The sequence below is a fragment of the Arachis ipaensis genome, chromosome B8 (genome assembly GCF_059453495.1).
Source record: "Arachis ipaensis isolate K30076 ecotype BB chromosome B8, ASM5945349v1, whole genome shotgun sequence".
Classification (NCBI taxonomy): domain Eukaryota; kingdom Viridiplantae; phylum Streptophyta; class Magnoliopsida; order Fabales; family Fabaceae; genus Arachis; species Arachis ipaensis.
Window position 1 is genome coordinate 11,183,272 of NC_142443.1, and position 25,930 is coordinate 11,209,201.

Consider the following 25,930-nt stretch of genomic DNA (forward strand, 5'->3'; position numbering starts at 1 on the left):
TATTCATCTGAAATTTTACAATAAAAACAATAATTTATTCTTGATTAAGTAAATAATATTTTCTGCTAATGAGTAATAGCTCAAATGGCATAGACTCCCCATACTCAATTAAGAGGTTGCGGGTTCGAGTCTCCTATCTTTCCAAATTTTTAAGCTAGCCAAGTGGGAATGCGAATCTACTAGGAGAAAGAACATTCAACAACTCAACCCAAAACCAGAATAAGGCCACTCAACGTAAGAAAAAACCGGTCTTAAACTGCTTATTGGAAGAATTTGCAGACACTGGTAACAGGGCAGCACCTGAGTCACTTCAATTAGCCAATTCTAGAACAGAATGTATGGCTATTGGAGAGTGTCTCACCACAGAAAAAGGTAGGAAGTGGAAAAGGTTAGCAAGACAAGGTGCTGCAGAGTCAGATACTAAAAGTGAACCCAAAGGAGGATGAAGGGCAGCTTATGCAATTCGCTATTGGGGAGTGTCTCACCACAGAAAAAGGTAGGAAGTGGAAAAGGTTAGCAAGACAAGGTGCTGCAGAGTCAGATACTAAAAGTGAACCCAAAAAAAGGTTGATGAGTGGTATAGTTGAAGTAACTACAAAGAAAGCAAGAACAGAGGATGAAAATGCAGTTGAACAGATGGTGGAGGGTGCCAGCCTACAAATGGCACCCAAGGCGCCATGAGAACTATAGTTTGGAATTGTCGGGGTTTGGGGAGACCCCTGACAATTCACACCTTAAAAGGGATTTGTAAATCCCACTCCCCCGAGATTGTGTTTATAAGTGAAACAAAGAACCAATCTCGACAGGTGGAAGCAAAACTTCGGGTATGCGGCTACGAAAACTGGCATATTGTTAACCCGGCAGGAGTGGCAGGAGGACTTGTGCTAGCTTGGAAGGACAGCATCAGTGTTCAAATTATTAGCAGTGGAGAATTTTTTGTGGCAGCCGAAATTAAGGAAGTCGGAAGCAGTGAGCTATGGGCGTTCATTGGTGTCCATTTGAGTTGTTCAGAACAAATTCGATCCTTACAGTTTGAGGAGCTTATAACAATGAGCCAACACATGGAAGGAAAAGTGATAATAGCAGGCGATTTTAATGCTATAACAAGCCAAGCGGAAAAGGAGGGTGGAGGCCAAAAATCAGCAACCACCATTGCAACATTCACTAATTTTATTGACAGTAACGAATTGGTGGATATTGGAATGGTGGGGCACCCTTTCACGTGGACAAATCGAAGACAAGGAGAGGATTTGGTGAAGGAGAGGCTTGACCGCTATTTAGTTGGGATGGAATGGAAGTTGAAGTTTCCGAATGCAGTGGTGTACAGGCTCACACCTTAAAAGGGATTTGTAAATCCCACTCCCCCGAGATTGTGTTTATAAGTGAAACAAAGAACCAATCTCGACAGGTGGAAGCAAAACTTCGGGTATGCGGCTACGAAAACTGGCATATTGTTAACCCGGCAGGAGTGGCAGGAGGACTTGTGCTAGCTTGGAAGGACAGCATCAGTGTTCAAATTATTAGCAGTGGAGAATTTTTTGTGGCAGCCAAAATTAAGGAAGTCGGAAGCAGTGAGCTATGGGCGTTCATTGGTGTCCATTTGAGTTGTTCAGAACAAATTCGATCCTTACAGTTTGAGGAGCTTATAACAATGAGCCAACACATGGAAGGAAAAGTGATAATAGCAGGCGATTTTAATGCTATAACAAGCCAAGCGGAAAAGGAGGGTGGAGGCCAAAAATCAGCAACCACCATTGCAACATTCACTAATTTTATTGACAGTAACGAATTGGTGGATATTGGAATGGTGGGGCACCCTTTCACGTGGACAAATCGAAGACAAGGAGAGGATTTGGTGAAGGAGAGGCTTGACCGCTATTTAGTTGGGATGGAATGGAAGTTGAAGTTTCCGAATGCAGTGGTGTACAGGCTCACACCTTAAAAGGGATTTGTAAATCCCACTCCCCCGAGATTGTGTTTATAAGTGAAACAAAGAACCAATCTCGACAGGTGGAAGCAAAACTTCGGGTATGCGGCTACGAAAACTGGCATATTGTTAACCCGGCAGGAGTGGCAGGAGGACTTGTGCTAGCTTGGAAGGACAGCATCAGTGTTCAAATTATTAGCAGTGGAGAATTTTTTGCGGCAACCGAAATTAAGGAAGTCGGAAGCAGTGAGCTATGGGCGTTCATTGGTGTCCATTTGAGTTGTTCAGAACAAATTCGATCCTTACAGTTTGAGGAGCTTATAACAATGAGCCAACACATGGAAGGAAAAGTGATAATAGCAGGCGATTTTAATGCTATAACAAGCCAAGCGGAAAAGGAGGGTGGAGGCCAAAAATCAGCAACCACCATTGCAACATTCACTAATTTTATTGACAGTAACGAATTGGTGGATATTGGAATGGTGGGGCACCCTTTCACGTGGACAAATCGAAGACAAGGAGAGGATTTGGTGAAGGAGAGGCTTGACCGCTATTTAGTTGGGATGGAATGGAAGTTGAAGTTTCCGAATGCAGTGGTGTACAGGCTCACAGAGTCAGGCTCGGATCATGCTCCAATTTTGATGGAAACCGAACCTCAATCCTGGCATAGTAAAAGGCGGTTTAAATACCAGGAACGTTGGTGTGGAGAAGAGGATGTCAAGAGAATTGTCAGTGAAGTGTGGAGAATGGAAGTTGTAGGCTCGGCTATGTTCTCCTTGGCCCAAAAGTTGAAAGTTTGTAGACATAGACTAGTTCAATGGCAGAAAACTCACAAAGCAAACTCCCGGAAAGAAATTGAGGACCTTCAAGCTAAACTAGAGGAGTTGCGGGTGGTTGGAATCAATGGGGGAGAGCAGGTTACCAGTTTGGAAGAGAAGTTGGAGCTGGCATATTTGAAAGAAGAGAGCTATTGGCGAGAAAAATCTAGAATCAAGTGGCTAAAAGAAGAAGATCAGAACACTAGATTCTTTCACCAGAAATTTCAATCAAGGATGCGAAGGAACAGAATTTAGAGATTAGCGGGGAGGGACAATGAGATTGCATCAAAACCGGAGGATATTGCAAAGGTAGCTGAGGACTACTTTTGCGATATTTTTACTTCTTCTTGTTCGGCTGATCCGAATCCATACTTAGAGGATTTGGAGTCTAAGGTTACAGCTTCCATGAACCGTAGGCTCCAAAGGCCAGTAACTATGGACGAGGTCAAAAGAGCTACATTTAGTGTTCATGCTCAGAGTGCTCCTGGTGATGACGGGTTTACAGCTAAGTTTTTTCACTTTTTCTGGGATATAGTTGGAGGTGACGTTTTTAAGGCAGTGAGAAGTTTCTTTCACAGTGGCAGAATTTTAAAAAGCTTCAATCATACTCAAATTTGTTTGATTCCAAAGGTGCCAGATGCCAGTGACATGACTCAGGTACGACCGATCAGTTTGTCTTCAGTTATGTATAAAATTATTTCTAAAGTTATGGTGCACCGATTACAAGGTATTATGAATAAAATTATAAGTCCAAATCAGAGTGCGTTTCTCAAAGGAAGACTCATTTCAGATAATATTCTAATTGCCCACGAATGTATGCACTATTTGAAAAATAAGAGAAGTGGGGCAGAGCATGAGATGGCTATTAAACTAGACATGAGCAAGGCTTATGATAGGATTGAATGGCATTTTTTATGGTATATTATGGATAAGCTGGGGTTTGATGCTAAATGGATTAACTGGACTAAGGAATTGGTAACGACTGTTTCTTACTCTGTTGTTGTGGAAGGTCAACCATTTGGCTATTTTAGGCCAAATAGGGGCATCCGACAGGGTGATCCCCTATCTCCATATCTCTTTTTTTTTTGTACAGAAGGACTTTCCTTCTTGCTACACAAGGCAGAGCAAAACAGATTAATTCAAGGAGTTCAAGTTAATCGGAGATGCCAAACAATTAATCACCTTTTGTTTGCTGATGATTCAATCCTTTTTTGCAAGAGCGCACCTAATACAAGCCAAAGCATTCTAGAATTGCTAGAGACCTATGAGGGTTTTAGTGGGCAAAAAGTCAATTTGAATAAGTCGGCTATCTTTTTCAGTCACAACACTCCTCAGAACACAAGACTAGCAGTTGCTCAGACACTAAATATTGAACATATCGGAGCACAAGACAAATACCTGGGACTGCCCTCTATAGTTCAAAAATCAAAGAAAGCAACCTTTGGAGCTATCAAGGATAAAGTTCAGAAGAGGATTATGGGTTGGAAAAGAAGTATATTGTCATCAGGTGGCAGGCACACGCTATTGAGAGCGGTGGGGGAGGCGATTCCTATTTATACACTCTCTTGTTTCAAGCTCCCGGACACGCTGTTGACTGAGATTCATAGCATGCTCTCGCAATTTTGATGGGGTCAAAAAGGCGCAGAACGAAGAATGGTTTGGATTAAATGGGACACAATGACGAGACCAAAGAAAGATGGAGGGCTGGGGATCAAGGATCTAAGGGCGCAAAATTTGGCTTTATTGGGCAAGCAATGTTGGCGTCTAATGAAATACCCTAATTCTACTATATCAAGAATGCTCAAAGCTAAATATTTCAGATATACAGATTTCCTACATGCAGAGATAGGAAGCGTACCGTCGTGGGGTTGGAGAAGTGTTCTTGAAGGGCGCAAGGTGATTGAGAAAGGCTTGTTATGGAAAATAGGTTCTGGCACTAATGTTCGCATCTTCCATGACCCCTGGCTCCCACCACCAGTGCCCCTTAATGTCCCTCAAAATGCACTCACAATCCCGCCAAATATGCAAGTGTATTACGTTAGTGCGTTACTAAATCCTGATAGAAGTTGGAATAAAAATCTGATTGAGTCGATTTTTTCAGTTGATATATGCAATAAAATTTTTTCAAACAAACCAACAGAGGAGGAGGATGAAGTTAATTGGTGCTGGACAAAATCTGGTATATATGAAGTTGGGTCAGGATACAAAATTGCTTATGGATTCTTTCATTCTCCTACTTCATTGAGGTCCCAGAACATACACAACAGAGTCTGGAATAGCATTTGGGAGTTGAAATTACCACATAAAATTAAGATTTTTCTATGGAAAAGTCTTCATGAAAAGCTTCCGGTGTTGCAACAAGTTCACAGCCGGTTCGCATCCACTCCTGCCACTTGTCCAAGATGCATGTTGAAGGCTGAATCAATTTCTCATGCTTTGTTCCAATGCCCCCTGTCTTCAATAATATGGAGCCTAAACTTAATAACCCCTGACCTATGGATGAGAGAAGAAGAAACTTTTTTCAATTGGTGGCAACGAGTCTTATCCTGGGCAGTGGCTCAATTCGACGGTAGACAAAAGACCCTCCTCATAGCGGCGTTGTGTTGGAGCACTTGGAAAGCGAGGAATCGGTGTGTTTTTGAGAAGGTAATAAGCCCAGCACCAGAGATAGTGAAAGAAGCTTGCAATTTAGTGCGTGAACTCGTGAACCATACCTGATAGATGCTACTTTTTCTTTACTCTTACTTTACTCTTCTTTAAGCTCTTAGTCTTTCAGTCACAGCTGATGATAAATGGGAATACCCAATTCTTTTGTACTTCCTTATGAAAACACTTTTATTTTATATTAATAAAATAATATTTATCTTTGGAAAAAAAAAGTAAATAATATTTTCTTTTTTGCTCATAAACAATATATATTTTTTGTGACAAAACAATAAATTGTAACTTTTTTCTTTTTCTTTTTTTTCGGATAGGGCGTTTATTTTTCCTCATGCGACTTCATTTAAAAAGAAAAAAAAGAAAGACGGCTAGGCCCAACTTATAATATTGTGAACAAAACAAACTGGTATCTTATTGGGCTTTTACTAAAATGATTGTTGGGTACAAAAATATCCTATACTATTTGCAAATATGCAGCTCCTAGTCTCCTACTAGCTACTTGGTAGTGCAGCATGATTTCGAAGAAAAAGAAAGCAGGGACAATGGGAGATGGAAGGAGAAGAATAAAAATTTAAAGTTTAGAATTTAAAATTTATAATTTAAAAATAAAAAAAATTATTTCTAATATCAGCTTAAAAAATAGTTTTTTTTTTTTTCGTTAACAAAATTGACTTTTTAATTGAAAGCATATTATATATCCCAGTAGCATACACTAAAATTTGTCTCCCTCCGAAATGGAAAGGAACGAAGTCAATGTTTCTTTTCATATTTAGGTAACAGAAAAAGTCAGAATATCTAGAAGCACATACTATCCCATGCATATATATGTGTATCATCATTAGTAATAGTAATTTCCAGCTAACACTCGATTATAACAAGTTAAGAATTATTTAATCCATCCGTGAACTATTATTGCACAGGGCCACCATCATATTAGTTCTTATCAGGCACATCTGCCATATTTGTTGTGGTGGAATTTTTTTTATAGATATCAACAAATCAATTTGTATTTTTTTTATTTGTTATTTTAACATAAGATTGTTGGTTTTATCAGTTAGGAGTGTTTATGCGTCAGGTGAAATCGGGTTTGTCTTGACTCAGATTCGATCCTAAATATACATCGAATATATTTTTTAGACCCTAATCCGACCCTAAATTCGATGAGACCTAAATTTTTTCGGGCCACAACTATATATATCGGGTTTAAACCGGATGAAAAATCAGATCTTTAAATTTTAATAATAATTTATAAAAAAATTTATTTATGATGTACTTATTTATAAAGAGAAAATTTGTTATCGAAAAGTTGATATCCATATTTAAACTTGAATTTGTTCATAAATTCTAATTTGATGTTTCTTTGATCTATTTTCTAATTCAACAAGTGTGATTAAAAATAAAACAATAACCTTATAATTAATATAACATAATATTCAAATTAATTTAAAACATATATATCTTTTTTAGTTTTCTTAGGATGCATATGGGTCGGGCAAAATGGGTTCACATTGACTCGACCCGACCCGAAATAATGACCGAGTCTATTTTTGAGATCTTTACCCAACTCTAAACTCGATAAAATCACATCAAATTAACCCCTAAAATATTTGGGATTGAACCGAATTTTCGGACTGACCGGGCCATACACACCCCCTATTACCAGCTATTCAAATATAATGCTTTTATTTTAACATCTCAATTTTTTAACAAGTCTAATCTATTCTAAAAATTATAAAAAATAAAACGCATATTTAGTTCTTTACTAATCGTTATAATTTTTTTTGTTGGTTTTATTTGATTGATACCAGCTATATATTCAAATATGATACTTTTATTTTAACATATCAATTTATTAAAAATGATTGAGAATTATTCTCGTAATTATATATCCTCCTAACTTTTAAATAAAAAAATAAAGTTTTTATTGTTTGATGTTTTAAAAAGGTAATATATATTTAAATTTTTACTCTCTTAAATATTAGAAAAATAATTAGGAGAAAAGAAAAATTAAAACTCTCAATCATCAACCATTTATTATTAAGTCTAACATATTCTAAAAATTATAGAAAAATAAAATTATATCTTTGCTAATCGTAATAAATGATTTTTTAATAATAATAAACTTGATTTAACTAAACAAATTAATTAAAAAAAAAATTTGTGACTGAACATAACACAAAGAAAAAGGACCTAAGAAAAAGAGTAGCACTCTTCTCTAATAATAATGTCTAAATTATTAGGGGGCAGTAACCACTCTAGGTACACTTGCTTATTTAAAGTAGCGGTTTTAGCCATTAAACCAGCCGCTCTGTTTACTATGCGCTGGATGAGCACTAAAGTAGCTGTCCAATTGCACTGAAGCATTTTTTTATTTTGTCAAGCAGATCAGAGTCATTCCTAATCATGTTGGTTGTGTCTCGCGAAACAAGAAGAAACGCATCAAGATTATCAGTTTCACATATGACCTCTTTACACTCGCAATTTCAAGCTATAACAAGTCATCTCCAAATAGCATGAAACTCACAACAGAGAACACTAGAAAGAGGTATACTGGCAGAACAACCTTTCATCCAAATTTTCATGCTGTCTCTAATAATACATCTAAAGCCAGCTAATTGTTCATTTTCAAAAACGCTTGTATCGCAATTCACTTTACAGACATTCATTGAAGGCGGTTCTCAGTTATATTGCAAAGAGAAAGGAATAATATGTTTTTGGTTGGTAACAACCTTAGAAAAATTTCGAGCAACATGTTTAACTAAGTAAATAATTTTCTCTTTAATCCATGAATCATTTTGATGGAAAATGTCATTATTTAACTAAGTGAACAATTAATTAAAAACTTTGCATATATAGAAACTACGAAGATAATATTACTATTGAAGATATTTATGCACGCCAAACTTTAACAGAAGCAAAGTGGTTTGGTAAGACTTAGCCTGACAAGATATTTTCATTCATATATTCAATCATAATCCTTGTAATTAGTGGACCACCATGAGGAATTATCTAATTATTTTTGTTAATATACACAATGAGAGTGGAAACTAAAGCAGTATTGATAACCATTATACGTAAATGGGTTAGCAATTATTGTTGAGAGACAATTATTTTATAACATATGCTTCATCCAATCATAGTGATATTGCACTATTTTACACTAAGATTGTTCTTCGATTATAGCTATGTTTACTTTGTTCCAATGGTAGCTCAACACATGCTAAATAACCAGATTCTCAGGCTTTATTATTCCCATTGTTTAATTCATTGGGCGCATTGATTAGGTTAATCATTAATAAGAGTTGTTGATTAGTCATGCAAGATTAAGTTAATCACTAACAGAGTTGTTGATTAGTAATAGCAACTACCTTGACATGACAATAAATTAAAACACATGCGCTTAAGCCACATTGGTCCAAATGTGATCATATATATTTAATTTCCAAACTATGTTATTGTTCCGAGTTTGCATAGAACAATTGTTCAAAATGGCATTATTGGTCTTTGTCTACGAGTGCCTGCCACTGAGATTTTTTTATTACTAATCACATATATAATTATCGTAATATATAAATTAGAAAGCTGAATGAAATAAAGAAGCCGACATTTGAAGTAGATGGATAATTTAAAAAATGTGATCATAATTAAATTAATGTAGGAGTTGTACTTTGATTACATATAATATATATATAACAAAATAACTCAATATATAATAGATGTACGTAATTTTACAAGGTTGGACACAGAAAATTAAACTATTGACTTTTTTTTATTATTATTTTCAATATGCGCCATGTTATTGGGAGCACTTCCAATATCAATGAGGGAGTTGACCTGAACATTTTTTTTCATGGTATTATTTTGCCACTAAATAACGATGACTTTGACTTTTTGAGTGGATTGAAAATTAAGAACAAATAGGATGTGACCACCAATATATGAATCAAAGTCCACCCTTTAGCTTTCTGTTTTTTATATTGCACATTGAAACTTGCCATATGGAGCTTCGAAGCTATGATATATATCTTGATGGTAAATAAAATTTGAGAGAATATATATTTTAGAGGGAAAAATTTTTTTGAAGCAACAACGATTGAATTGTCTCCGTGTGACATTAAAGTTATAGATTCAAGTCATAGAAATAGCCAATAATATAATTATGAGATTAAGTTGCATATATTATACCATTTAATTAATTGCGATTCTTCTTCAAACCCTGCATTATTATTTATGTGAAATGTTTGTGTACCGAATTAACTTTTATCTATTTTAGAGGAGCAACTACTTATTAGTTATTATTACACTTTTCTCTGAAGTCCTTGTTTGTTAATGCTTATGCATGTATATGTATAAAAGAAGAAGAAGAAGTTAGTATTGCCAATTCATTTTTAAGTTCATTACCAAAATTGTTGGAAGCTTTGTTGAGTTTTAACTTCTGAAGAGTTGATGAGAATCCGAGAAATTTCCATTTATTATCTTTTTAAAAATATGTATTTTTAATTAACAAAGCTAGGTCAAACATTATTTTATTATCAAATTAAAATATACCAATTAACATTATAAAGATAATAGTACTTTATATTCAGCATTTTTTTTCAACAATTTCTTTCTCCTTCATTATTTAATTTCAAGGGTAAAATATTATTTTTATCGCAAATATCTGTAATAAAGGAAAAGTCTAGGGAACAACAACTTTGTTAAATTCTGGCCAACATGTAATCAGTAAAGAAAAGTGAGCCATTGAATGAAATTTCACACCAATCTCACACCATTAAAACTATCATTGATGGCTATTTGATGGCTACAAATCACAAAAATTGCTGGCCCCTAGCATTCCTTCTGTAATAAATATTAATATTTTTAATATTTTTTCGTATTCATTTGAAGTCAGTTTAGTCAGTTATGATTATTTAAATAATTTAAAAAATAAGATGAAAATTATATATAATTTTTTTATATGTTGTCAATGTATTAAAAACATTATTTAGATATTCAACAATGTGTTGCCATACCATCAAATTAAAAATGTTTGCACACTATTTTTTATTTGAAAAAAATCAACTTATATTTTTTTCTCCATTTATTTTCAGCGTTAATCATTCAATGATTCAATCAATTATATTCAAGGGTCACCAAAAAATTAAAAAAATAAAATTAAAAGAAGAGAAGATAATGGTTTGACATGGAGGCAACGCATGTTCTCTCATTTAGACGTAGCCATTATGTCAGAATAAGTGGCCAAATTTGATACCACAACACGTTCCTCATGCATATGGATGGATATAAGTTTCTGTACCAAAAAATTAGGGTTTAGAAGAAGGGTATGTAGTAGGTGACCTGGTTTTCGTTGCTTAATTTCTTCGGTCAAAGTTATATATATATGAAATAACATATCTTCTGCGATCAATTCTTCCATAGAAAGATATATTCGAACCCACGATGTAGGAACTGAAGCCACGTGTCAATCAAATAATACATATGCGGATATGCCTCTTGTTAATTGCTCCTTTGGTGAGCCCTACTTAATGCTCTTTCCACTCGCCAACATTTGTGTTATTGGAACTTTTAAATTGTTGCCATCATTTGTTCCTATGAAACGTTTGCGAAAATCTGAAAATTCAGTAACATATATAGATAGTACATGTAACAAAATACATGCTAATTAATAATAAGCATACATGCAGCCAACGAGATATACATAAAAAAAATAAACTCTCCATTCTTATTTAAAAATTTCAATACGAGTCTTATTCTTAATTTAAAAAAAAAAAACAAAACATTGAGATTTTGAATTTAATTTTTATATATTAATATTATAAAATATTTTATATAATAATATAATTATAATCATATTTAAATAATTATTTACGTGATCAATTTAAAAAATAATTATTTTTATTAATATAATATTATATAATTAAATATACATATAAAATAATTTTATATTAATAATGTATTAAAATTAAATTTTTAATTCAATAAACTAAATCTAAATAAAAAAAAACTTGGGCTGAGAAATGAAATGAAATTCATCACTCTATAAGGCATGTGTCCTATTTTTTAGATATTTTTGAAGGCATCGTTGACAAACTTTTAAAATATCAATATGTCATAGGACTTTGACCAATAAAATAAACGAAAATATTTGGTAACCAAAGAAAATCAGCAAAAAATAACCATAATTTATTTTATTTAGTATTCATTAATTGTTACGATAATTAATTAATGCTAAATAAAATAAGTTCTGACTTTTTTTTTGTCTACCTAACATTACCCTAAAATAAATTATTAGTAGCGTACAAATAATTAAGATTACTCTATTAGGAGAACAAAATGATGAGGGTTTATGGTGGACCACCGACACGTGCCGATTTTCACCGACCTATTGTGAAAAATACAAGGTTATGGTGTTGACTTTGCAAAGACAAGTGGTTTTTTGATGCTTGAAAGTTGAATTCTTCGCAATTGTTGCACCGAAAGTGAAATACGTGGAACCTTTGCCACACACATAAACTTGCATTTGCAATTCCATCACTTCTTATAAATTCTTTACCCACATGCATGTACTGTAACGCTCTATATCATTTCTTAAGAAATTGATCCTATTGCTACTTCTTAACTTATTATATTAAAGTTTGTTTTATTTTTTGTGATTAGATACTTGGAGGAACCAATGCCAGCCATTTTGCGATTGACCAATTCAAAGCACCTGACTTTTTCGTTGAACTTCTTTTTTGACCCAAGTTCATGCATAATTATATATTGCCATTAATGTGAGAGTTTTCTGATACAATTAATAGTACATCTAACACATTATTTTTAACATTTTATATTTTTGTATATAACACTAATACCACAAATAAAATTGATAATAACGTATGTACTTGAATTTGATTTGAAATTTAAGATATATCTCCTAATAATTGTACATCAACATCTAAAATATTCTTTCTGCTTTTAGGACGCGAAATATCTCGCTTTTTATAATTGAACATCTTAATATATAAGTTTCCGTAACAAAAAATAGACACTATCTATATCAGCATTGAATATGAAATATGTATTAAAAATATAAAAACAACACATGTAATATATATTCAAATATCATATAATGATTAATATAATAATTTATTTTAGTATACAAATAACTTTTTTTATAATTTATAATTTGGGGGCATGATTAATATGTTTGTGAAAAAAACAAGTCCTTGTTACTTCACTTTTAGGTCCTGTTGCACTTTGCAATCATAGAAAAATTTATAGAGAAAAGCTATGCTTTTTACAATCAAAAGATAATGCTAAACAAATACGGTTTATAACAAGAGGATGAGTCCCTCCAAAACTATTTTTTGGTACATAATAAGCTAAATTAAAGAAGACCAAAAGGACAAATAAGATAAAAGTAATTAAAGAGGAAGATTCAAGCCCAACAACACTACTAATTAGAAACGAGAATAAGCGAAATAACCTCACGATTTATGACTCAACTTGTTTGTCTAGACTATTCTAGAATGTAATTTTTTATAATCTCTAGCTATATTATTCTTATGAGTTTAATTAAAAAAAATCTAATTTAATATCAACTAACTAATCTTTTAATTTTTGTATTCTTTGATTTTGGTTCAATCTTAACATAAGGTGTCGAACAAATTTGTATCAACAATCTCAATTCAAAAAGTAGATACAACTCCTTTAAGGAGAACATAATTAAACACTTAAGCGTCAAAATTAATTTCGTAAGTAATGGAATAAAATTATGAATTCTTGCATTATTAATAAATAAAATGGTGCAAACAAATGTTTAGAACGAACGTGGATAGAAATTGAACTAAACAAACTCAAAATAAAATTGAAAGAAAGAAATGAAAATGCTAAAATACTTAAAATGAAAGGAAAAATGAAAAACAAAGCTTGACGCTCAACATAGCATGTTTTTGTTAAAATGACTTTTCTTTTTTATTCTGTATTTAGATAGACATATCAAAATTTTGGTCGAATTTGAATTTGTATCAACAATTTTAAATTTTAAATATTAAATTTTAAATCATAAATTTTAACCTTAGAACCTAAATCTTTCACGAAAATTAGGATTAATAAAAAAAGTAATTTTGTAATAAAACAACTAATTAAACCTTTTCTACTGTAATTAATCAAAAATTGATTCCCATATTTATTCTATTCTTATGCATATTTTTACCTAGAGGAACCATAGCTACATGCTAGCCTTTGACGCTTTGTCTACAAATTGAGCATTGTCCTCAAGATAAGTGCTACCTTAGAACAAAATTATTAAGCCTCTGAGTATTTTGTTATAAGTCACATATGAACATTGACCAATTTAATCAGTGATTCTTAGCTTATCGACCTATGCTATATGAAGCAATCTTAGAGAGTAAATTTTCATCTTAGCCTCCTAAATTATACACGAGTCATTTTGTCATCTAAATTTAAAATATTATCAAATTACCCTCAAAATTAACAATCGTGCGTAAATTATATATAAAAAAAGTTTTTAAATTTTCTGTCTTAACCAACGATTGATCCAAAAAAATTTATTAATGAAAACAAAATATATATAATATAATAATATTTTTTATAATTATACTATAATATTATAAAATATAATTATTTTTTAAATTATTTAATCAACAAATTAAAATAATAAAATAATAATTTAAAATAATAACGAATAATTTATAATTTTATTTTTTTGAGTTTTATATTTTAAAAAGATTGAATAATTTTTTTTATTTTCAATACAATCAAATATCTCTCTTTCTATATATGTCACTAAATAATTATTTAAAAATTTATCTCTCATACGATTATGAAGTCGATTCTTTATAATATTCATACTAGAGAAAGTTCTTTCAACTGATACAGATACTACGGATAAAACTAAAGCTAACTTCAAAAGAAGAAACACTAATAGATAAATAATATTTTTTCGAGTCTCAACCAATTTCTGAAAAATAGTACTAATCCCATTTAAGTTTAAGAATTGATCATCAGAACACACATCTAATATGAAGTTCTCAAATTGACTATCAAATGCCAAAAGTGAAGTACAAGAAAATTCTAATGGATAGAATTGAGCTAACTGGATCAACTTCTCCTTATCAAATACAAAAAATGAGTGTCTTGAATTCAGACAAGCTATACAAAGAAGCAATTCAGTATTCACCTCTGTCAAATTATTACTGAGTTTTTGAAGTTGTCTATCAACTACTTGATAGAATATCTCAACTTGAAAATGATGCAAATTTGAGATATTTTGACCTTTGCGTCTTCGTCTTCCTTGGGACACAAATATATCATCTTTTTTGGAATAGTAATATTATATTTGTCACAAAACAATGAGACTTCATCAAGTAAAAGAGACCAACTATCATCTCTTATATTTTGCAATCGTTACTTAGACACTTTAACCAACATCATAGCATTTATAATGTCTTGGTCGTTCCTTTGTAATACTTGAGATAACTCAATAAAAAAATACAAAATAATATAATATCAAATGAATAATATATATAATCAAAAGAAATCCAAGAATAATATAGATGTTGCACAACACAACTGCAGTGACAGTGAGGCACTAAGGCGCAAGCCACCAATTAATTGCAGCGAATCTCAAAAATAACTACCCCACAACATTGTTCCTCATCTTATAGCATCTTTTAATAAAAAGATCCATTGTCAAAATCATTCAAATTAATTTTCAATAGTAACAAAATGCAATATCCTAATTCAATTATATGTCAATATACATAAACATAAATCATCCAATTATTTAAATAGCACCAAATTCACAATTTGACGGATTTAATTATTCAATTATTCAAACGTAAATTACAATTCACAGTTTCACACAATATTTATCAAAATCAAATTCTTATTCCTAAATAAGATAAAATTAAATTTTACTAAACAAAATACCAAATCAAAGTAACGAAGCAAGTAAATTAGTCATTAGTGAATCTGTAAATGTACCAACTACTCGAGAAGGAGAAGCTGGAGACTGACGAGGTGTGTGCGGCTAGTGCGACGGTGCCTAAAGCGGCGAGAGAGAGAGAGAGAGAGAGAGAGAGAGAGAGAGAGAGAGAGAGAGAGAGAGAGAGAGAGAGAGAGAGAGAGAGAGAGAGAGAGAGAGAGAGAGACGCATAGACGATGACGGAATGGCACGACGATGAGTCGATGATGGACAAATGGAGTGGCGAGAGACTATCACTACAAGATAAACGTTGAGTACCGTCGGATTTACAAAAAAAATTCGCTGGGAATATGTTTACCGTTACTCCGACGGTATAAACATCGCTGGTAATTATTTACTGACAGATTTTTCTTCTGGTAAATCCGATAGTAATATATTGTTAATTAATAATTAAATCAATAACTATCGACGGATTTAACTGACGGTTAATCCAACGGTCCACTTAAATTTTAAATTTTTTAAAAACCTTGTTTAAAAATTAATATATAATTCATGCATATTAAAAGCTGAATTCGAAACTTGAGGATAAAATGTTTAATGATAAAATACAAACGTAATTCATACATATTACCTGTAGTAAGTAGGATATTGATATTGCTCTGTATTTTATCATTTTAGGAACCTCTTTTTTGCAGAAACCTCAGTTTAAGAACCTTTTTGGTTTGTGTTAAGTCGCAAATGAATTCAATCTAGCTTCCTAGTGTCTATAGTTTCTAACCATATAACATTATTTAGTGGTAGTATAATAGAAAAGAATGAAATTATTAGTTTCATATATGTTAGACATGACTTCGTAATGAAATATATTCATGAAACACGTACTAAGATTTGGATTGACAACTAACAAATATGACTTTAGGTAGCAATGTTTTCATTGTATGCTATACTTGAGAATAATATATTCATCCTCATCAGTCCTCTGAATTGCAGCCTCATATCAAACCATCTCAAATAAATCACATTTAGAACTTACTTCCAAAAGTCCAGTGATAACTAATTAAAACTTATATAAAAACTCGCAAAGCAATACAAATTTTATTGAATTTAGAATTCAGGATGAAAAAGAAGTCAAGATAATGGAATCAGTCTTCTTATGAAGAACACCCTGCCCCTTTGAATTTACATGGTTTATTACCGCTGGTTGTTATCGTGCATAGAATAGTACAGTCGTATATAATTTATCTCAAAAAATATTTGGACATGAACCACTTCAAAATGATAACATGAAATGCCATAGAAAATTTGAATAATTTAGAAAAACACTTGAACATGAACTACTTCAAATGATAGCACAGACATCACCAGTCCTAAACTGAAGCTAAATAGAAACAACAATAACCAAAAAGCACCACCTAAGTTTTAAAAAAGTAAAGGAATACTAATAACTAATGGCATTTCTAACTCTTCCTGATATGATCCTCATCATTTTCAAACTGAAAATTCAATTACATAAAGAAACCAACCACACTAACCTCAACCCTAGTCAGAATTCTCAAAACCCCCAAAAATGACTTGTACTTTTCAAACGTTCAATACACCAGCAACGTTTTTAATGCAAACTCAAGTAATAAATCCTTAACAATATAGAAACAATCACTTTTATTCTTCATGATATTAGAACAATAAACATAAAATCATAATAATAAACACAATTATCAAAACAAAATTTAAAATCAGAATTATAAACAAAATTTCAAACACACAATCATCAAAATAGAATAACAAAACCTAAATCAAAATATAATTAAAAAAATCCTAAATCTAAACAAATACATAAACTAAATCTTAAAAAAAATAATAACAAGAAGGAGGAGGACAACATAACCTGAAGAGAGGAAGGAGACAGCTCCGATAAAGTGGTGGCAGCAGAGACAGCAAAGTGATGGCGACGGTGACCAACCGGCAGGGCTGCATTATTAGGATTTTTTTTTAAAATAAACTAAAAAATAATAAAAAGAAGGATGATGACAACATACCTGGCGGGAGGAAAGAGGCATCTCCGGCACACAAGGAGCAGCGGCGATAGCGGTGTAGCAGTGGCGGCGGCAACAGTGGTGGGAGCCATGAAAACGGTGGTGATAGAGCAACCAACGTGACGCAAGGAGTCCATGAAGTCTTTGAACGTTGTTGGTGGTGGCTGACATTGGTGGAGGGGCTGCCAGAGGTGGTTTGTGGGACACAATGAGAGAGAGAGAGAGAGAGAGAGGGACATTAGTTTGAAAATGTGAAGAAGACGGTTCGCGATTCGAATTTAGGGTAAGATTACCGGCGGATAAATCCGACGGTAATGCTTTGAGAATGACCAAAATGCAGCGTTGCACTAATTCGGATTACTGGCAGATTAATTCGCCGGTAAATTTGACAGTAATGATCGTGCCATTTTTTCTTTTTTTCTTTCCAATTATTACCGGCGAATTTACCGTCAAAAAATCGAATATGACGGTAATCTTTATATTCGACAAATTTATTGTCAAATCCACCAGTAAATCTGATGATAACGTCCGACGCTAAATTCGACTGTATTTAGCATTTTTCTTATAGTGGATGATGGAGTGGGCTGTGGGCGAATGGCGAGAGTGCGAGACCACAAGAGACGATGATGGAGTGGTGACAGTATCAGAGTCAACTCAGAGATAATGACGGAGTGGCGACTGACGAGAGACAAAGTGGAACGCAGAAACAAGGAGCAAGCGAGTAGGGCAAGTCAGGAGACAGCAAGCCAGCAACGTTGGTGACATCGCGATATTGACGTGGAGCGGGTCAGGAGATGGGCAGCGAGCCGACGACAATGACGCGGGGCTGGAGAGAAGAAATAAAAATTGAAAAGGGAGAGAAAGAAAAAGGTTAGGAAATACGGATTTTAGATTTGGGAGTAGAGTCAAAATTGTTTTGGGAGTAGAGACAATTAGTAATATATCATATTTAACGTTAAGTAGCTGCTATAAATAAATGTATGACATGCATATTTATAATGATGATGTATATATACTATAACAAAAATTATTTTTAGTGACAATAATATAATGGTTATTATATATCTTATTTAACTTATGTTATTACAGAATTATATATTTGTCATTAGTATTATATGTTATAATGGTAATTATATATTTTGTACGGCTATTAAAAATTTTTTTGTGGATAATTGTATCTATAATTATCGTTAAAATTTTTTAACGACAAAGTATAAAATGATTAATATATAATTACCAGTAAATATATTGACGATGATTTTTATTGTCATTAAAAACAAAATAAATAATCACTAAAAGTGATTTTTTTTTTACAATAATATATTCTGTTCGACCGAAAAAAGTAAAGAACCCAACTTTATCCGACCCAATCAACTCATTCAAAGTGTGTTCACCTGTCTAGCTAGCTAGCATATTATGATCCTTGCAAAATGCAAGTCAATACATAATGATACAAACGTAGCAAGAAAAGTAGGAAAGATATGCATGGATGTGTTAACTTGTAGCATATCCCACGTTTTCAGAACGAAGGCAATAAAAAATTTATAAAGATAGAGTAGTAGACAACAAGACAAAGACACATTTTTCTTTGTGTTGTAACTAAGGGGCATAAGCTGGGGAGAGAGCCAAGTAGAAGTAGCACGCCTCATGCAACTAGCAATATCATTAACCAAATAAATGCTACTAAGATAAAAATATCTTCCTGTGAATATAATATTTAAAATGTTAATACATATTATATTAAATTTGTAAATTTGTTAAATACATTAAATTATTTAATAATTTTTAATTAGTATCTCCATCATATATATAAAATATCTTGATGTGAGTAGATATTATCTTAATTTATTTATTAATGTAATTATTATTATATTTTATGTATGTAGTTCTTAAACCAATTTCTATAAGTATAGATTAATATTTAAAATGATCTTTGAAATTTAACTTTGATTCAATTTAGTCCTTTAATTTTTAATTGACTCAAATTGTACTTTAAAATTAATGTAATTATTATTATATTTTATGTATGTAGTTCTTAAACCAATTTCTATAAGTATGGATTAATATTTAAAATGATCTTTGAAATTTAACTTTGATTCAATTTAGTCCTTCAATTTTTAATTGACTCAAATTGTACCTTAAAATTTTAAGTCGTTACTCAAGTTGATCCCGGTCCATTTTCGTCACTAAAAAAATGACGTGACATGATTAAACGATGTTATTTTGCTGTTTGTACCTAAATGAGATCGTTTTACTCCTCCCATCTTCTTCTTCCTCCTCCTCAATATGTGAACCTTCCACCACTCCGTTACTACCACCCCCAATCATACCTTCCCAACCCCACATGGCTCTTCCTCAATGTCTGAACTTCACATGGCTCCTCAAAAATCTATGTAACAGACATTTAATCAATTCATATTATCACAATATATTGTAATCACTAGTTAGTTGTTCTTTGCAAGTTGTTTAAGTTAGTTATAATAGATTTAGCAGTATATGCAAAGAAACTAGTAATAACAGAGGTAAGTTTCTATATATGAAACGATCCTAAATGAATAGCAACATTTCTCATTCAAATCAATTCATGAATGCTTCAGCACATGATGAAAATGAGAGATCTCTTTCTACATTACCACAAGTCGTGGACATTCTACTCCCTTTCTCTTTTCACTTCACATCAAATTTCCCATTCCCTTCATCTTTCATAATTGAGAGATTCGGTAAGATTTCTTCGAAGACCTGCAGCATCGACTTTCAGAGCTGTTCCTCATTGAAATGTGACCGGACCAGATGAAATTCCATAAAAAATCGTTCAATCTCAACATCATAAATCGCTCTAATTGCACTGATTTGACGCTCCACTGCCAGAAACACACAGGTAGAGTTTTAATGAAAATAAATATTTTATACTGATAAAAAATTTTTATACTGATTTCAAGCTCCTTGCATTGAGGTTGCTGCATTCGGATTTTAAGTTCCTTCAATTGAGTTGATTGTTTGACTATTTCTTTGATTGAGGGTGGCAGAGTTGGCAAGTTGTGATTAAGGGTAGTGGCAATGGGGTGACGGGAGGTTTAGACATTGAGAAGGAGGAAGAAAAAGAGGGGAGGAGTAAAACAACGTCGTTTAGGCGCAAACAGCAAAATAACGTCATTTAATCGTGTTACGTCATCTTTTCTATAATAAAATGAATAGAAGAGCCAATTTAAACCTTAAAATTTTAGGGTATAATTTGAGTCAATTAAAAATTAAAAGATTAAATTGAATTGAGAATCAGATTTTAGGAGTTATTTTGAGTATTAACTCCTTTAAATATCTTGTTATTCTTTTTTAATAATCTTCTTGATAAAAGTGGAAAGATTAAACAAAGAATTGCTGTGTTCTATTATTATATATATAGTGTACCGATTTCTTTTTTATTATATATACTTTTCTTAGATAAAGAGATATTTGAGACTTGAAGGAGTAATAATTGGCTTTATTTTTTCCCCAATGAATGAATACTCTATTTGCTAGCTTAAGAAAATTAAATATGTATGGAGAAACAAAATACTACTTGATAGAATATTATCATCACTTTTACTTATCCTATGAATTTAATTTAATAGGATTCGGTAAGACTAGTAGTTTAATTATTGTATGTAGCTTTGAGGTTACGTAGGAGCAAGCCATGATTCAGACGAAATTTCTGTTAACGGCATGCTACTACTAGAATCATCTTTATGATGTGTCCTTCCCTGAAATAAATAAACTTCAGCACATACATGTGCCTTTTCGTTTTTTTTTTTTTTTTCAGATAAAAAAATCTTAATATAAAAGTAATAATTAAAAATTATTTGATAAATTAATATATTTTACTAAAATATTTAACATAATTATCCATATCCTAAATATCATATTTATATAAAAATATTTTTACGTGAATAATTATTTATGTTTTTTATTAATGTGTTTAGATGCACATAAAAAATAAATAAATAAGTAAAATAGGGGAAAGCTTTTCCAAAAATCCTTTTACATTTTATTCTCTTGGGAAAGGCATGAACCGCCACATGGTGTTTTAATGAGAGAAAAGAAAAATGCAAACCTAGTAGTCGAGTAGTGCCTGCATTTCACCAAACCCATATTGACTACTATTATTCCACATAAGAGAGTTAATTGAGAACCTTAGAAAAATATCTTATCAATCATGATGCCACCCAAAAAAAAAATGTTTAATATGTTAAATACTTAAATATCAATTTGAGTATCCAAATACTAATTTTTGTTGATTGTACGGACAGAAGAAAAAGAGAATCGCATTAAGTTGTTTAGGTTCTGACCTCTGAGATTGTAGCATTGACATTATGGCAGTGTTGTTGTAACACATGGCAAGGTTACATGAACCTCAAAGTGAGTGTAATTGTCAAGTGTGAGACCAAAACCAAAGGTGGCTGAGCTTGAAAGAAAGGTTATTGGTAATCAAGCAAAGATCACAACCGTGTGGGCCCCTTCTAGCCTACCAATTAAGAGACTTTCCAATAAGGTTTCTTTTTCCTTTTTATATATAAATTTCTTAAACTTGAGATGAGATAGTGATAGTGACTAGTTATGTATTTAACTATTTATTATTACTGGATTCAATTATGAATTTTATCATCTATTATTTATGAAAGAAAAAATTTGTAAATTTCTTAGTTATTTGTACATAAAGATCGATTTTAATACATAATAAAATGAAATTAACCTAATTTAATTTTAAATGGATTTCTTTTAATTATTTTTTTTATAGTAAATATAAAAGAATTTAAAAATTCTTACACTTAGAATTAAACATACATGATAGCCAAAACCCCAAAAAAGAAAAAAGAAAAAGATTTATGGTGTGATATAAAAGGTGTTTGCCTCAACCTCCTTGTTTCTCCTCAGCACTGCTTTCGGCATTCACCACCCCAAGTTTCTGACTCAGAAGAAGCCATCTTCATTCTTCACTATTATTCTCCTGCCTCTGATTCCCGCTCGCTCTCTACTCTCTAGATTTTTTTCCAATTCAATCCAGATATGGGTATTGGGTACTTCCAAAGATTATAGCTTTGGTATCCGATCCTGTTTTTGATTTCGATCGGATTCACCTCCCCACACTCCTAAATCTGAATCTCCCTTTTTTTATTTGCTTTTTGCTTCGTTGTGATTTTGATTCCAATTCTTTTTTTTTTCCTTTTTCTTCTTTTAAAAGAGAGCAGAGGGATTAATTGGCCATGGATGAAGCTAATAATAATAATAAGAACAGCAACAGTGGCAGCAGGTTCAGGAACATGGGTGTGGATGATGACAGTGATGCACACAAGGTTTTTGATGAAATGAATGATCCAACCTTCTTTCAGAGGGCTCAATGGAAGCCAGTTTTTGATGAAGCTTCCGTCTTACATAACAGACCTCTCAAGAAGATTCGAAGCCCTCAACGTTCTTCTTCCCTTCAACAACCTCTTCCTTCTCCTTCTTCTTCTTCTTCCTCCTCTGTTCCTCCATCTTCACAATCATCAAGAATAGTGTTTCCTTTTGCGTTTGATCCCTCACAACAGAACCCCATGCAAATGCAGTTCCCTTACCAATACGGAACAAGAACAGATACCCCTTTCATGCACCCACCAATGCAACCAACAACGCACAACAACCAAATGATTTCTTTCGGTTCTCAATCTCATCATCCGCAACAGCAACATAACATGAACATGGTGAACACAGTGTATCAACCGCAAATGCTACAACAACAGAATCAGCAGCAGATTCTTCAGTATTGGAGCGAAGCACTGAACCTAAGTCCAAGAGGGAGAATGATGATGATGAACAACAGGTTGAGGCCACCGTCTCAGCCGTTGAACACGACGAAGCTTTATAGAGGTGTGAGGCAACGCCATTGGGGGAAATGGGTAGCTGAGATTCGTCTACCTCGAAACAGAACTCGACTCTGGCTCGGCACCTTCGACACTGCAGAAGATGCTGCCATGGCCTATGATCGCGAGGCTTTCAAGCTTAGAGGTGAGAATGCACGCCTCAACTTCCCTGAACTCTTCCTCAACAAAAAGGATGATGATAATAATGATAAGAATCAAGAAGAAGCACCTTCTGATGCTCCTACTACTTCATCTCCTTCCTCTTCTATTACAACAACAAAGCAAGTTGAAGAGGTTTCTGAAGGTGGGAATGCGAATGTGGAGAAGAGTCCAATAGAAGAGAGTAATGAGAATTCAAGAAGTGTGAGTGAAGGGGTTTCTCAAGAACTGGTGTGGGGAGAGATGTCTGCATGGTTCAATGCTATTCCTTCAGGTTGGGGTCCAGGTAGTCCTGTTTGGGATGATTTGGACACTTCCAACAATAGTTTCCTTTTGCAACCTCAGGTTCCTTTTGGTCTCAACAACTCAAATCAGCACCAACAACAAGAACAAGATGGATTCAATGATAATCATGATGCTGCTGATGTTCATATACAACAAGATTGAGGCCTTTCTTCTGGAAGGATCAGGATTCAGAACTCACTTTTTCCCTTTCTCTCCTTCAAACAATCCTAATTTGCTTGCTTGGAATTTCCATTTTAGTCATTTGTACATTAAAAGTGAACCGTCAAGAGTGGATACTGCTACTGACATAAAAGCTGATTAGGCTTTGTACGTGTCAGCAACAAAATCCTAATCTTGACGGTACTTTTTGATGTATAAAATCATGGTTTTAAATATTATTATCTCCACTGCTAGCTCAACAAAAACTTAGTTTTTGTCCTCTCCCAGGTTGCAGATATTTTCAGCAAAACAACCTGTGAACCTTCTTTGATTATTATTTCTTGATCATCATTCTTATATACCATAAACTCATCCCTTCTATGAACTTGAAACTCTCAATCATGTGTGATATAAGGCTCCATGTTTTTCTGGGCCTTCCACCACCATTTCTGATGATATTATCAATTTTACTTTGATGATACACACACTCTTAGCTTGATTGTTGGTTTCATTATTAATTATATGGTAGAGTGTAGGTTAATTAGGGAAAGAAGAAGGAGACGGTTTTGTGATTTCCTTCTCATGAGTAGGTCCATGCGTTTTATGAGCCATGTTTTTCAGCTCCAACGCTGATGGATTCATCATATGTATTTCATTTCTTTCTATCTTAGTTTATATTTTTGTACATTGTGGAGTTTGTTATATGTATGTATCCACTCTAGTTGTTCTAGTAATATATCCACCACTTTGTAGTATGCTACGCACTTTCCAATTTCCATATCATATTTTGCTTTTGGACCACCTTTCTATCGTTTTGTCCTTAGTATTCATATTGGTACACCTGCTTTTGACAAAAATCACAACAAAAACATATATATTCCATCCACCAATTTGGTGTAATTTTTAATCAATATATTTCAACAGAAAAAAAAGAGATATATGTATGTGGAATTCATGAGTGGTGAATTATACACTAACAATTGAATAGCATCTTTTGCTTTTCGTTTTTTTTAACTGTATCTTCCAATCAAAGTTGATTTAAGGATCTGTTAGACTGTTACTGGTTAATAATTTGTTATATATCTAATATGAAATTTGAATTTCTGACAGTTACTTAAACAAACGAGTAAACTAACTAATCGACTAACTTAAAATTAGTTGTACCTCACATCCTTTGTGGAACCAGTGAATTTTCTAATTATCTGAAAAAAAAATATAAGCTCAAAATGGAAGATCTGCATTGGTATGTGATTCAATATGAAAGTAAGAGAGAAGTAGGATCTGGTTCTTGTGATATTCAAAGGAGAAAATGTTGACTAAAAGGGAATCTACTATGACAAGGTCACCACTCCCAGCACCGTCCTTGCGAAACACTATGAATTTCTAGTTCCCATATGTTTGACCACGCCCAGCATCATATCTAATGTGTAAACCACGCAATGATTTGTGTTACATATTAAATATGTTAAAATATTATTTTTATCCTTTTAATCAATGCTTTTAGAAACTTTTAGCTAAACTCTCTCCAAGATTAGGCTTATTGAGTAAATAAGAAAATGAAATGAAGTAACTAGAAGTAACCCGTCCATTATTTGAGTATGCTCCACATGTGCTCTACGTAATCTTTTACATTTCCTTTCGGTTTATCATGCTTGTTCGTAGCATTATCCTGCAATATGGTTCTATCTGTAGAAAAAGTGTTAGTGTTTAATGTGTTAACATTTCCTAAGTCAATAATAATTATAGCTGTTATGATATTTGGATTATTTTTAATATTTAATAGTTAGAGTGGATATAATCAATTTGGATTGGTCGAATAGTTAGTTTACTCGTCTGATAGAGATTTGAATCTTACTTTATTGATACAGCAACTTATTAGTTAGTGGCAGACCTTTAAATAGAGTTCAAATTCGTGACGAATTAATTGTTTTCTTGCCCGATTAGAGGATATTATGGCCAAAAGAAAATATAGTTAGAGTGGATATTAAGTTATTAACACTCCATTTTTGTGTCAGAATTTTGTATTATCTAAATGTGAGAAGGATATTCGTGTGAATAAACACGTGATTTATACATATTTATGT

The 25,930-nt window shown here is 32.7% G+C and overlaps 3 protein-coding genes across 3 annotated transcripts; all 3 read left to right on the plus strand.

Moving 5' to 3' along the window:
- The first annotated feature begins 677 nt into the window (after nt 1-677).
- Nucleotides 678-1,340, plus strand: LOC148547204 (uncharacterized). The gene has a single exon (XM_088495329.1). It carries the CDS (start codon nt 678-680, stop codon nt 1,338-1,340), a length of 663 nt encoding a protein of 220 aa, XP_088351455.1.
- A 311-nt stretch (nt 1,341-1,651) lies between these two features.
- Nucleotides 1,652-3,000, plus strand: LOC148547205 (uncharacterized). Its single transcript, XM_088495330.1, has 2 exons — nt 1,652-1,921; nt 2,011-3,000. Exons 1-2 carry the CDS (start codon nt 1,652-1,654, stop codon nt 2,998-3,000), a joined length of 1,260 nt encoding a protein of 419 aa, XP_088351456.1.
- A 19,245-nt stretch (nt 3,001-22,245) lies between these two features.
- ERF53 (Integrase-type DNA-binding superfamily protein) lies at nt 22,246-24,647 on the plus strand. The gene is made up of 2 exons (XM_088495209.1): nt 22,246-22,421; nt 22,586-24,647. Exon 2 carries the CDS (start codon nt 22,608-22,610, stop codon nt 23,847-23,849), a length of 1,242 nt encoding a protein of 413 aa, XP_088351335.1. The 5' UTR covers nt 22,246-22,421; nt 22,586-22,607; the 3' UTR covers nt 23,850-24,647.
- Nucleotides 24,648-25,930: the final 1,283 nt, after the last annotated feature.